The sequence below is a fragment of the Rissa tridactyla genome, chromosome 1, assembly GCF_028500815.1.
Source record: "Rissa tridactyla isolate bRisTri1 chromosome 1, bRisTri1.patW.cur.20221130, whole genome shotgun sequence".
NCBI classification, from domain to species: domain Eukaryota; kingdom Metazoa; phylum Chordata; class Aves; order Charadriiformes; family Laridae; genus Rissa; species Rissa tridactyla.
Window position 1 is genome coordinate 99,333,360 of NC_071466.1, and position 14,954 is coordinate 99,348,313.

Genomic DNA, 14,954 nt, shown 5'->3' on the forward strand with positions numbered 1-14,954 from the left:
GCTTGTCCCTGCCCTGTGCCCTGGGGAGGCTGCGCAGGGCTGGACTCAACACCAAATAGCTCATCCCCCCACCAGAGGGGCAGGGAGAGGTGCCCGTGGTGGAGACTGGGGAGGGAAAAACCTTAGGTTTTGTGCAAAGCACAGAAAGTACGCTGGTGCCTGTGAAGGGGGCTAATTAGGGACTCGGGTTTTATTTGGAAATGCTTCCTGGTCCACTGAGACCGGGAAGGTGCAGCCTGGCCTTTGAAGGGATGGGCAGCCGGAGTATGAGTCAAGCCAAGTATTTTAAGGAAGGCGATACATTTTGAAAAAATTTTGCCTAGAAGAAAAAGCAGAGAATAATAATTTAAATAAATCAACTTTTTTCCTTACCTACTCCATATCTAAGTCTCTCAGCTGCTTCCTCTGCCCACTAATCCCTTCCCTTGCAGGTCCCCTCCTTCAGCTGAAGGTCTCTTGCACATGTCTGTCTGTCTCCACGTTCCCACAGGGCCTTGTCTTACTGCTTTACCTTTCCATGCCATTTCCCTCAAACCTACCGGAACACCCGATTGCCCCTGGAGCTGGGAGGGTTTCCCCTTCGCTCCCCCAGCTCCTCTTCCCCTCCCTATTTCACTCAGTCTTCTCTCCCTCCTTTCACCGTCTTTGGTGTTTCACCACTCTTGCTTCTAGATCTTTCTCTCCCAGAAACATGTAAGTCAGGGTCGAGCCTATGCAGGAATTAACTTTTCATGGCGGTTACGCTGTTAACAGCTGAACCGATGGCCATGCCAGTGTAAGCTCCTCCATCGTGCCCGTCGGAGAGCATGACCGACATTTTCAGTCCAGCTCTCACTCCTTTCCAAAAGCCTATGGAAGGTATATGGCTTGCTGTATATGGAAATTTTAGCTCGTTTCTTTGCACATTTCTTTTATACAGTGCCAGGTTTCCACATGACTGGTCCTGGAAATGATCACATTTAATGCTAATTACAGAGTGACCAATTATTAATACTGAGACCTTTATATGATTTGTCTATAAGGGCCCTAAAAGCCTGCATTTGGCCCTTCAACGCGCAGCAGCGCAGCTCCCCAGCTTGCTCCTGGCTCCGCCCCAGCGATCCTTCCACTTAATGAAAGCATGTGTCCATTACAGCATCTGGCATTTCTTGACTTTCCTCTTTTGTCTAACTGAAGTAAAAACCTTCTTTCTCCAGCTCTACATTAGCAACATTTTTTTTAGTAATCTGTTTTCTAAAGCACTCGCAACACCTGGCAGCTCCCCAAGTTGATTTCCTGAAGGTCTCCCAGCGCTGCAAACCCGTCGCCTTTCCCTGCTCCCCGCCGGGTGTGGAGGAAACTCAGCCTCCACAAGCCTTTCTTTTCATTGCCGGGCCAGCATCGGGTCCTTGGCACAGGCCCTGCAACGCCTATGTCCTGGTTTTGCTGAGAGCGCTTTCCATCACCTCCCCAGGCGACCTCTTCTCCCTGCCAGGAGCCAGCAGGACCTCGGGCATCGCCGTGGCCCGTGCCCCGCTGCGGTGTGCTGTCGGCTGCCTACGGAGAGCCTTGGCTGCACTCTCTTCCCTTGCAACCTCTCTGCTTGATTTTCAGGCTCCCTTCCCTCTCTGCTCTCCCTTTTCCACCTCTTCCCTGCATTTCTCACTCTCCTCCCATCTCTGCAACCCAGCTATCTGCTCCTAGGCCTTAATTTAAAGTATCAGCATGGAGCCAGGAGTAGCAGAGTGCCTTGCAATCTTGCCCAAGGCACTGCTGTATACGGTATGAAGCCTGCAATACATATGTACACACGGTATGAAGCCTGCAATACATACATACGCACACAGACTCTAACTAGCTGCTAACGACACACGCAGTCAGCGTTGCTGGATCCCTGGTATAGAGCTTCTGGGAAAGCCCAGCTATAAAAAGCTGCTTTTTCATAAGGTTATGGAAGAAATTAGCAGACCCAATTGGAACTTTCAAGAGCTGATGAGAAAAAAAAAGAAAAAATAAAAAAATTAAATTAACTGTGTCTGGAGTCACCCGCTAGATCACTCAGAGGGGTGATAGCCAAGAAGTGGGAAAGTCAATTCCCTCTCCTGGACAAGGCTGGCTCATGCTCTTGGCAGGGAAGCTTGAGCGGGGGCCACAGCCCCAGCTCCCAAACGGGAGGGAAGCGATACATGGCTCGACTTGAAGAAAACTGCCTGGCATTTTATGTGGTGCAGGAAAGCGAAGTAACTTCAGATGCCTGTTTTGGGAGACTGCCATCTGAGCAGCTCAGAGCTGTTCAGTGACTCACTGTAAAATCAGCTATTTCCAGCTTTCTGACAAGCAGCCACCAGACACCCTAAAGTCTTGGCAACCCGAAGCTTAACGCAGGGTTGCTAATACTGGTGCCAGCCTGGCCTAACGTATTTCACACGTTCACGAGATGTGGGGCCTGGGGAATTTGTGTCTGGGCCGAGGACCTGACATAGGCAGAGCAGGAGGCAATCACTGCCACATCCGTGACTCATCCCTGGGTGCCGCCTCGTCCTTACAACGCCGGCCCACCGTCACGTCAGCAGGAATGGCTACGAAACGTTTCACGGCCTTCTCTCTGATGCAGGCTAGGTGCATCGGCAAAGTTCAGACCCCGGGTGGGGAGATTGTACCTCAACTGCATCATGCCTGCGTCCCATAAAAATCAGAGCTAGCCACGTGAATTCCTGGGGGGGAGGGGGTGGGTGTCAACATGAAGGGACTTTGCATAGTTCTTTGCAGTGCATAAAATATTAGACCTATTTTAACATGATTATGAAAATACAGACCTTCATAGGTGGCTAGATAATACCTCAAATACACAACATTTTTCTATAACATACATATTTTCTGATATTTGTTCTGTTTGCACAGATCATTCAGTCCCGTTTCCATTAATGGGCAGAAACGCATTTTCTCAATAAAGAGATTAAAGAGTCTCAACTGTTAGGATGGAAGGCCAGAACAGAGCCACAGATACTGTGTGAAAAGGATGACAAAAGCCTCAGGTAGCACTGAGCGTGCCTGATCCGCTCTACCAGAATACTGAAGGCTGTATGAAATGGGGAAACTTCTAACTATTCCTGCAGTTTCCAAAATTACGTTGAGTTCAGTGATGCTTTTCCCCTATTTCTCTCTATTAGCATTGTCACCGTTTCTAAAAATCACAGGTCATGACCAAAGAAACTCAAAAGATTGGGTGAGAAATCATTAGCGTTTCCTTTCAAATAACGCATTTCTGCTTTTTCTTTTTACTTGTCTCCTATCTTCTGAACTTGACTGTTCGTTCAGGTCACGTACGTGAGCTTTCCTCTACAACTTTGAAAGCTAGAAACTTTCATCAAGAAACAAAATTGAACTGAGATTTTCATGTAATAATAGGACTCCATTTCCTGAGGAAAACAGTAAATATCATAAATTAACAGTATGGTCAGGAGAAAGGGCAGCAATGAAGTGCTACAAAAAATTAAATTGGAAGTAGCTTACAGGGGGAAGGAGTGCCTCACATGAAAGTTGTATTTATTTTTTTTTGGTAAAGATTTTTCACTACCCTTTCTCCACCTTCCACCGATTTTTGCCCTGCACAGCCCAGGCTTACACCAGGGTGCTGGGTCTCAGCCCATACCTCCCTGCCCTCCTGCACCCTCCCTTTCTTAGAGGTGGCCCCAGGCGAACCCTGGGACCAGTAACACTGGTCTTGAGATGTGAACATTCAAGTCTAAGATATTGCAAGAGGTAAAGAAAGCAAACTCAGGCCAGAGCTTCCCTTCCTCGCTCCTGCACAGGGAAGGGCCCAATGTCACCACGTTGAGGCCAGCTCTACAACACGTATTTAGCCTCAAATTTGAGGAGATCAGCTCAGGGGACCATCACCTGGGACAACCCTCACGGCTGTCCTCGAGAGCTCCCAGCGTGACAGCTGCTGGGTTTTAGTGGGAAACTTTTTCCAGAGGGGCTTTGTTAGCGGCTGCATCCTCTCCCATCACACTCCAATACAGCTGAGGCCACGTCTCCTTCCTAGTCTTTCATCCTCCTCTTCCTCCTTTCTTCCTTCTTTTTCCTGCTGCTTTGAATGGATTTCACTGGATTCACCTGGATTTTATTTATTTTTTTTTAAATCCTTATCCTCCCACCTTCAGCTGCTTCCACACAACCTGGACACTGGATGTGAAGGTTTTCCCCTCCTTGGATTTCCCCCTCTGCCCAAATATTTGATGAAAATGCACCGTTGGCTCTCAGCCACCGTCTAAAAGCTTCCCATAGGCAGCAAACAAGTTTTTGGACAAAAACCTGAGAAGACCAAGAACAAACGGAAATAAAGTAAACACACAGAAATAAAGTAAAAACCCAGCAGCCCCCCACTAAAAGGGGCACAGCGTTGTCCCCAGCTCTTCTTTCCAACCTCATGCCTTAGCCCTGCATTTTTATTCTTTTTTTGGGTTTCTCCTGCTGCTCTTCCATCATCATCCCCTCTGACCACTGCTCTGCTCCCCACTATTTGCCCCGGTGTCTTCACCTGCGATGGCTGGGGGGGCTCCACACTCTCACCCTGCCCCGTTTTATCCAAGGGGCGCAGGCTCCCCACCGTTTTGCCATCCGTCTCTCCTGCCACCAGTGCAATCAGCCCCGCGCCACCCCTCTGCCCAAGAAAATGGTGCCCATGAGCAGCAGGAAAGCCACGGATCCAGAATCACTCACCAACAAAACAGGATTCCTGCAGAGATTCCGAGCCCTGCTTACTTTGGAGCTTATGAGTGCCTGACCCTCGCCAGTGCTAGGGGGAGGGCCGAAGGCAACACATCACTTTCTCTTAATAAAATGGTGCTTTTGGTCTACTTGTCTATTACACATCCCTCTCCCCTCCTCCAGCCCAATCACACGACGTTCCCAGAGTGAGCGACCGAGACCGGAGTTTTATTTGAAGAACTGCGCCTGTTGCTGAAGAGCTGCTGTTGGGAGGTGTGCCTGCTTTGCGTGCACACACGTCTCTGCGTGAGTCTATAAATCCTTAAGGTATGGCCTTATCAGCATAAACCCCCGACACACACATCCCCAGAGACACGTGGTGGCTACCAGGAACTAAATATTGCTAGTGTCCTATCACATCACATTGCAGTACGCAAAACATCACCATTATGAGCTGTTTCTGCCTTGTTGAATATTATTTGTAGGAATTTCCACGGAGTCCTCCCATGAGGACACCCAAACCTCCTACAAGATTAAGACATCCCACCACTCCCTGAGAGGAGCTGCACGCTCTTCTTGTGCCTTTGGAGTCCCGTTTCTCCCCAGCGCTGCCGCTGCTGCTCTCTGGGTGCATCTGCTCCTTGTTTCTTTTAAGGCAATTGCTGGAGAGCCTGCCCGCTTCAACGCCTGGCTCTGCTTCGTATTCTAAAAGAGAGGAGGTTTAAGCTTGGCCGAGTCCTTCTGAGACACAAAATCCATCACCGCGGATCACTTTATGGAAGCATCCTGCCCTTGGCATCCCGGCCCAGCCTCCACCAGCCAGCGCATCCCCCCGGGGAGTGTGAGCGGCCGCCGACAGCCTGGACACCTGCACAGGCAGAGCCCGGCAAAGGCTGCAGGCTCCGAAATGATCCAGGATTCGATTCCGGGTGAATCGAACTGTAATTCACAAAGTAATTGCTTGGACAAACTTGCTTGAAAATAGACTTGTGCCACAGAATACTAAACTTGTTGGAAAGTCACACAGCACCCGAGTGCTTACTAGATCAAATTTTTTGGCCTAAAACCAAAAAGACTAGTGAGACAGTTTATCATGGGTTTTTTTGTTGTTTTTGTTGTTGTTCTCAGCAGAACCCATTTACGTGGACAATGTCAACTGTGCTTGAAAGAGAGAGACAGCAAAAACAAGGCAGAAGGCAGTTCCTGAGGTTTACAGGGACGCATAAGGTGAACACGCGGGAGCTGCTAATGATCCATTTTGCCTGCTTTTATGGGCCTGGGAAAGCTGAAAAAACTGTGTGTAGGAACCAGTCTGTGCTTAGGAATAACATTTCCTTTCCGATGACAGACAGAAATGACATTTAGATGCTGCTTTGACAAATGCATTGTTTTACTAGAGGATTTCAAGCAGGCAAATACAGGAGCTTTGTTTTCCCCATTACTGTATGACTTACATCATCTGTAACCTTTCTACCAAGAGGTCTCATTTCAAATGACAGTGAAAATTGTTTCCAGAACTAGAGCTGTTAGTTCTACTCCAAATGTTCAGGGGATTTCATTTACTCACCGTTTCTAGGTGCTTTGCTGGAGAGGGATTTCATCCTCCTCAAACAATTATTTGCTGAAATCTGGGTTTAGAGTCTCGCGATTTGCCTATGGGCAAAGTGTGATGCGTATGGGAAGTTTGTCTAATGTAGCTCTAATACAGATAATATCAGCCCTAAAATGCAGATTCTCAGGCATCTGCACCCCAGTTTCGTCAGTCAGCCCAGTTCTGCCTTTCTGGGCTGGTGACCCCTGTTTTGAGAACTGCCGCTGTAAAAAAATCACAGCATGGAAACCAGAAGGTTTCTCACGATTTCTCTCTGCTTTCAGCAAGCACACCATTTTGCAAGCGGCCAGGCAGACCCGCTGGGGTAGTGGAGTCCCCTCAGCGCCAAGCAGGTAAGCAAACTTTCTTACCTTCCAAACCCCTAACCCAGCCAAGAGGAAAGTGAGGGGCTGGCATCGAGCTGAACACACGCACGCTTCAGTGGGGTGATGGTCATCCCAGCACAGGTGACCTTGCATGCCATTTCAGCTCTTTCTTCTATTTGGGAGAGAAAATGTGCTTTTGATACATTTTTTTGTGCGCTCCTCTGTTCTTTTATTAACGTGCTTTCTTCCTTTCACATAACTGGAAAGCTGCAACCAAAGGAAAAAGGGGGAGGAAGTTTTATAAAGACTTCTAACAGGGATGGCTAAATCGGGTGCCGCGGTTACACCTATCGGTATCAAACGGAACGTGCAAATTCTGCCACGGAACAACGCAGTGTTCAGCTGTTTCCTACCAGACGATCAGAGCGATTTAAGAATAGATTCAGAACCGGCTGTACTTATTAAGCTGAAGTCTCACGTGGCCTGCAGCGAAACAGGATGACTCAGATTCACATACAATACTCCATCCTCTGCTGCAGAAATAACATCACTCTGTTTGGCAGAACAGTCAGAAGAAACCCACTCCTTCCACAGGTTTTACCTGTACGTCACTCGGCTACACGGGCTGCCTACACCGACTGCCCTTCGCATGACAAAAATGAGGTGAGAATTCAGGAGTTACCGATCCTTTTGTCACTTCTCTTTTGAGCTAGTCTCCCCGTACCTATAGGGCAGTGAAATCCAGCCCTTCCAGCTTGTCCCCAATTTGCGCTGCAATTCGTGTGTGTGCATCTGTATCCCTCTTGATTTAGCACATGAACTCAGGCTGCTGCTTTGAGTTCTGACCTCAACGCGTGGAGCTGCTGCTGGTTTCTGAATAACCTAAGAAATTCAGGCCACCTGTTAAGGATTTGGGTATCAGACAAACTAAAAAAAACTGCAGTGCCCAAGGGGGCAAGGACTTTAAATAAAGTTTTTGGATTCTCCAAATGCTTGCTCCTGAGCTACGCAAGCAAAAGGGCAATCAGTTCCTCGGAGTAAAGGCTGGAAGGGATTACACCTTCGCTGCGGCCCGTGCGTACAATTGCCAAAGTACTCACAGTTGGGAAAGGCTGAACAACTTCCCTCACCCCGCTCTGCCCCAGTTCACCTATCCAATACCACCTCGCCAAGGTTTTGCCTTCCGTGAATCTTTATGCGTAACAAACAAACAAAAAAATAACTCGGTCATAGATGGCAGGCCACAAAAAGCCGATTTTCTAACAAATATGAAATCCACATCCTGCAATATTGGGAGAAACCTTACAAGTTCAGGGCCAGGTTCATGTAAGAAAGTGACCTCTACAGGTGAGGAAAGATGAGAAGTAAGTTTTAGTTCAAGTTTTTCTGTTGTATTTTTAAAAGCACACTATAAATGTGATTAGAGCAGAAAAATCAATTAGTATGATAAACGCAAATATCAGAGTAATTTAGGTTCTAAGACGTTTAGTTTTGAAGCACTGCCTCTCGTCCCAAGCCCAGATTCAAATAACTACGGTAACCTGAAGATGGTGGAAGCAACTCAAACCAGGCTCTACAGGGACAGCCCTGCACCTTGCCTAGAAGGGACCTCCAAAATTTCAGCCCCCCTCAAGTTTTGCAGCTGCTCATCTAGCCCTGTGCCCAACCTGCCACCACATGGGCAAAGGAATGTGCTGCTGGCAAAAAGCGAAAAATCAACTGAACACTGCTGGATGCAAGTCCTGCGACAGCTCCGCGGGGACCTGCAGAAACCCTCGATCGCTCCAGCACTGGGATGGGACCAACCCTCCCAGGCGTTTCTTACAAGCACAGGAACCAGTCAGTCCCAGGAGAGGAAGAAAAAAAAAAAAAAAAAAAAAGGGTTACAGATGTGGGCACAAAAACGCCAAGCTTCAAATGAATGCTCACGTAATTGAAAAATTGGAAGGTTGTTCAGGCCAAAGCATCTGTTTACCTCACGGGAGAAAGGACCCAGCAGCTGACCAGCTCCACATCCAGCCACGGCAGCCCTCTCCCCTTGGATACATCCCTTGGAGCCCCCCTGGCCCTCCTGAACCCAAGCCCAGTGCCCACCAGAGACAGACGGGGTGAGCAGCCCCCTCGCTCCAGAAATGCCGCTCAGCACACAGGATCTTTGGGGTCAGGTGGCTCTTACCCTTCCCTCTTTTTTAATCCCAACACCTGATTTTCACCTCTCTCTCTGGTTTCCCAGCCAACTCAGACGGCTTTGCCATCTTTGCGTTTTTACCATTACTCCATCCCACATTCACATTTCTACAGTATCCCAATTACACCCTGCATTTTAATTATGTGTCATCACTTGATGTCCTCCTCTTTCTTTTCATTTCCAAAATTGAATCACCTTTCTGTCTTTGCCCTTCCTTTCTTTACCTGTAGCCAATTTTTCATACAAAAAGGCTCTTGCTCTTTTTCAGATCAAATCTGTTCAAGCTCTTGACTGCGGCCTTCTTGCTGACTTACGTTAATGGGTACTTTCCTTCCCTTTGCCTTTTTTTCTTGTTTTAAAACCTCACTAACATGCAGATAGACATAAAAGACAGACAAAAAAACCCCAAAACCAAAACACCACAACAAGACCCCAGACTCATTTGTATTTATTTACATCTGGATAGGTATTTAACAGCCAAAAGCAAGGATATTCCACGGATGCGTGTGTACGTACCTTTATTGCATACCAGAGAACACATATATCAACTCTCAGCCAGAAAGACAGTCCCTTATGACGTGAAGTTGCAGCGTAAATCATTCATGAAAACAGTGCTTAAATGCCTTCCATTTCTGAACGGCTGGAAAAGCTTGGCCTGAAGATTGTAATCAACCACCAGGAAGGAAATGTTTTGGAATCCCATCTAAGTGAGACACATTACCTGGTGCATCAGCCTTTTAACAGCGTTTCAATGTTTCTACTTACATGGCAGTACAAGTGAAGTCAGTTTAGCGGCCTCCTCCGCCTGAAACAAACTGGACCAGACGGAGCATTGTGGAAATGCGGCAAAGTGTTTGTCAGCTGCTTTCATAAGAGAAGGAGGGAGAGAAGCCCCACCCCCAGTATCATCATGAAGTGAAGAAAACATCCTTAGAATCCTCCAGTTAAGTACAGCATCAAAAGAGAATTTCAACACCTTTTTGACAGCTAATCTCCCGATGCAGGAGACAAGCAGACAATGAAGCAGGAGACAATCCCTGAAATACGCCTAAAGAAAGTTTGGCTCTTGTATTCACAATTTACAGAGTTTCTCTGCAGAGCAGGGTAACTGGTATATACTACGCTGAGAGAGAAATACAGAGGGAAAAAATAAACCCCAAGCATCAGCTGGTGATGTTAACTAATTCTCTCCTTGTTCCAAACTGGAAACTAAACAAAAGGAGGGAAACAAAAAAAGGGAAGAAAGATTTTATAGCAATCGCGTTTAATAAACTCTGAGGCAGCGTGACATATAACACAACGTTAAGGCCATTGGATGTGAGGCTGAAGCATACCAGCACTTAAATCTTCTCCTTCTCCCTCCCTAGCTTTAAGGATGACAGATTTTTAACTCAGCGTGGCAGAAAATGCAGTTCAAGGTTACCAAAGCCGCAGAGCACGCAGATGCTCCCAGCGAACCGTCTGCGGTCCCTGCACAGGCACGGCAGCCTGCAAGCGGAGGGCAGGAGGAAGAGGCCATACCATCGCGTGGCTAGTTTAGCAGACAAAAATCAGAACAGGTTTGCTGTAAGGTGAAAGTGACATAGTTCAGCAATCAGAACATCGTAGGAGATACACTCTGAGGTTGGGACAAATTATGAAATAATCTAATCTAGCCTCCTGTATAATATGCAGGCCATAAAACTTCATTCAGACCAGAGAACACCACCGTTACCAATGCTGGGCCTCATCATTTGATAGGATTGTAAACAATCTTCCTCAAATTAATTCCCTATGAAGAAGAGTTGCCTCCAACAGCTCTAAACATCCTCTGATTTCATTTATACCATCTTCTGTCTACCTAATTTGGAGCAGCACTTCTCACATAAACAACCCCACACATCAGTCACTTGGAGAAACCTACCAGCAGCGACCAAACAGATTCCTGAGCGTAAACATGATGAGGTCAGCCAAAATCTGAGGCAGTGTGACATTGGCACAAACACACATGGAGGACTTCCATTGTTATTCTAAGGATATTATGCCAGAAACACACGGAATAACCTCCTGAAGCAGATGGCTAAATCACTTCTGCAATTTCCCAGCTGGCGAAACACGCAGGAATAGGTGTATCAGTGCACGGAGCAGGTTAGCAGCTCAACTCAGAGGCATAAGAAGCCTCAAAGTGAGCTGTGAATACACCACCACCACCCCTGCTACCTATTCATCTTTTCCCCACGCTATAAACCCTTCCTACCCACAACGGAGACAAACCGCCACTGCAGCGTGTCCAGCAACAGCCAGGGCACTCATGATGGCGCAAGAACTCTGCTGGAGGTTCCTGCTCCAAATCAGGCGGAACGGAAACTTGGATCCAAGTCTCCCTTCTTTTATAAGATGCTCCAGCTATTATTTGCCTATTCCTGGGAGACACTTTGGGCACATTTTGATGAGAAATTCTGTCCAAGGCCCTCAGGCACCTTTTCTAACCAGAAATTGTTTGGCTTTCCAAGCAGTTTTTCCCCAGCACATCTGCCGTTTTGGACATTGCATCTCTGGTAGAGGCACGCAGATCCCATCAAACATCATAACAGAATCAAGAGAATAAATGTTCAAGATGATGAGAGGTAGAGTGAAAAGATGAAGCTTTTCAATTTCAATTCCATATAAATTGAAGGGGAAGCGAAGCAGGCAACAAAAAAAGTCACCTTAAAAATATGCTGCAGGAGCTGGACTCAGTCCCTGACTGAGGTGAGTGCCCTCCTTTCTACTAGACTGAAATAAGGAGGCAGAATATACCCATCTGATGCAGCTGATTGGAAATACTGATGTTGCACAACCCACAATCCCACAAAATGAAAAAAAAAAATAAAAATCACATGTTCAAGTTGAGGAGGGCACTGTTTTCCAAATAAAGGTTCTAATTTGTTCTCCTAATGAACCATTTTCATTACTCTCACAAGAGATAGGAGCACTGTCCCAGCAGGGTTGTCTATCCTTCCAAGCAATATATAGTGCATTTCTTCACGGAGATGTAAAAGAGGACGTAATCAACATTTCTCGTTTTAAAGAGGAATCTATTTTTATTCAAGACAGGATGGTAAATGAATAAAATTCACAATAACCAGCATTAAAAAACAACAAACAAACCCTGCAGTCATACTTAAATTTGGCTCTACCTACTGGTCACTCACATTTCTACACACAAAATTTTGTCAGTCTCACTCATTTCCAGATTAATGGATATCGACACCCAATACTAACAAAACACACAGTTTATTCACAACGTGGGAGACCTTTAGGGTTGTTAAGAAAGAAAAGCAAAACCTTCCATCTTTTTCTCCAACAAATTCATAGCTGGGACGAACTGAAATGCTGCACATCAGCAAGGAAGGAGACGTCGACACACCAGGAGTCCTACCTCCCTCCTGCCACTGGTGGAAGGAAGGACTCAGCCTGGCACCTCCAACATTGTCGTCATCCCATACCCAAATCACTGCAGTGCAAAAGCTATTCAAATAAATAAATAAATAACAGCAGCAGCCCCAACAAGTAAAACACGTAAAATCCAAAACACAGTTAAATATCTTTACAACCTGTAACTGTTAAATACAGATGAAAGCATTTTAACCTAAGACTCCAGCCCATAGGGAACAGCCTCTCAAAATCTGAGCGCAGCGGAGTTTAAGACTTTAAATTATCTCGATAAACTAGTATGTAGCTCTACATACCTTTTTTGCAGGGAAGGGACTGACGTCTTCAGCTAGAAAGTCCTCCATCCCTCCCCCTCCTCACACAGCCATTGAAGTTGTGCCAGTACAGCTGTTTTGGGGTTGCAATGTTATTTTTCCCCTATCAGAGGCTAAATCAGTCCCCTGGTCTGGCGAGCAGTCCCCCAGAGTCAGCCTGGCCAAGCAAGAGCCAGCATGCCATGCCACCAGGATGGAAGTCCTTTCAAGTAACATTGCTGCAGAACTTTGTCACGTTTAACTACAGCCTAAAGTCCAAACACAGCACAGATTTACAAACACACACGTTGAGTATCCCCACTGGTCTCAACAGGTTTACTCAAAATGCGTGAAGTCAACCATTCATCTGGGTAACTGCAGGGGCATGGTCTACGTAGAGCATTCACTTGCAAGGACTTTGGTACCCTCCCTGCGTCTTTGTGGGACTGAGGTCTTCCCTGTATCTCTGTTCGGCAAAACAGTTAAAAATGAACACGTCCTTCTGCTGTTCAAGTCAAGCATAATGCACGTGGTGAATCAAACCAGTAAAATAACTGATCAAAGACCGAAAAATTACAAAACAGTCCTGGGAATTAAGTGTTGTGCCAGCACATGGACAACACCAGCAGCCGATGAGAACATTCCTCCATGTTTTCCAGGACTATTTTAGAGACTGCTGTTTTGTTAATCAAGTGTAAAGACTACTGCATTGTTTCACAAAACTTAGAGCACAGTTCAGAACAAGACATATGCCTAGAGCTTTAATAAATACAGTTGAGAATAATACACAGTTTAAATTATCTAGCCTTCATGATCTAAGTATAAACACCTCATACAAAAAAAATTCCTTTTTACTTTGTACATCTTTAAAAAAGAAATCACAGAAACTATCTGTTTCGCAAAGGCGACAGCTGTACAAAGAAATGATATGTTTTGAAGACATTACACCGTCTATTTGCTGGGTAACGCTAGTTACTGAAATGTTCTCTTACAACCTACCAGCTAGGCCATTTTTCTTTTCTGATATTTTTTGGCTCTGAATCTGGAATTCAGTGCCACTTGAATTAGCCACTTGAAAGATTTCTGGTTATTAAGGCCCTGATCTGACTATGACTTCCACATGCACCCACCGGCACCGAAACCAGGGAGTATCCAGAGATCACTGTGGCAGTGGGCTCTAAAGCAGCTCATCTCTTCAATCCTGTAGTACTAAAGTACGGCAGCTCACAGTTCTCTACCACCCCAAAGGAACAACTTCTCATTTCAACCCAGCCTAAAGGAACAGCACAACAATTACATGACGTTCGCACCACTACTTTATAATGCCCTGAAAATCATTTGAGCCCCCCCACTGGAAATTCTGTCTTATAATCTACTTTTGGTTGCTTAGGACTCTTTTTTTGCACCATCCTAATTGAGGACTAACATTCATCCAGAGAGCCTGTGAAAACTGCTAACTGCGGTACACCGCAACAGTAAATTCCATTTCATTACCTACCAAAAGGCTGGATGTTGTCCTTGGGATTAGAAGTAGTGCTGTAGTTAAAAACTAATAATACGGTGAGGTTATTATTGTCTGAGCAGCTTCCAAATACTAACAGCAGCGCATCTTAATAATCAGCAGTATTGTCCTCTATAAAGCAATGCCCTCGATGTGCGCAAGATGACATAAGGGATACATACTGTGCTCACTGACACTGGGACATTTCACTGCTAGACTGTCTGTTATTATTTCAACTTCCTTCTGCTCCAAGTTTTGACTTGGTTTTGGAAAACACACAGTTCCACATTTTAATTAAAAACATCCTATCAAAAGAAATAAAAAGGCACTTGGTATTTCTCTTTGGCTCAGTTGAGGCGCGCTGCTAAAACCTTCCCACAATTCCTGTCTCTTCATCTGCTGAATAGTTGCCATCCTGAGGTACTTATTCATGTGCAAAAATAAGAGCTTCAGGGATTTACCAGTTGCGTTTCTCACATTGCTTCCAGTAAACGTGCAAAATTCTTCACCAAATAGAACCTCTTAAATATAGAATAATGCATTCCATTAAGTTTTTTTTCAGGGAAGAGCTCTGATCTGTTACGCAGTCCATATTCCAAATCCGGTCTGTTAGCTCAGTGTTCTTTAAACCTGGGAAAGAACAGCAATCAGACAGGAAAAGTTGAGGTGTGAGGCATAACAGCCACGAACTTCAAAATGCAGGATCCATCCCTTGCTACGCGTTTTTCTATTCTCTGTCCATTTTACTTCTCCAAAACTACAGCCGAGGGGCCCAATTTAGATCTTGATTACGCAACTGTAACTGTATTGATTCAGTGGATTATTTTTTCCTCAATTAAAAACACTGTGAAGTCAGAGTCACCCTTTCCTTAAAGGAAACATTTTGGAAAAAGTTACATTTGAAACTGTTAAAAAAAACCACAGAGCAAGTTTCTTATCCCCACCTGGA

The 14,954-nt window shown here is 45.8% G+C and overlaps 1 protein-coding gene and 1 long non-coding RNA gene across 9 annotated transcripts in view; both read right to left on the bottom strand.

Annotated features, from left to right (window-relative positions):
• Positions 1 to 4,173: 4,173 nt before the first annotated feature.
• Positions 4,174 to 6,782, bottom strand: LOC128916262 (uncharacterized). Its single transcript, XR_008468880.1, has 3 exons — positions 6,655 to 6,782; positions 6,260 to 6,345; positions 4,174 to 5,397 (listed from the first exon to the last, which is right to left on the bottom strand). It is a non-coding gene; the product is annotated as an uncharacterized LOC128916262 (long non-coding RNA).
• A 5,251-nt stretch (positions 6,783 to 12,033) lies between these two features.
• SLC37A1 (solute carrier family 37 member 1) overlaps positions 12,034 to 14,954 on the bottom strand; it is a 38,754-nt gene continuing 35,833 nt past the window's right edge. For all 8 annotated transcript variants that reach the window (XM_054181792.1, XM_054181820.1, XM_054181800.1 and 5 more), the window contains one exon: positions 12,034 to 14,635. In XM_054181792.1, the coding sequence (XP_054037767.1) occupies positions 14,620 to 14,635 (16 nt within the window). In that variant the 3' untranslated portion in view covers positions 12,034 to 14,619. The remainder of the gene's footprint in view (positions 14,636 to 14,954) is intronic.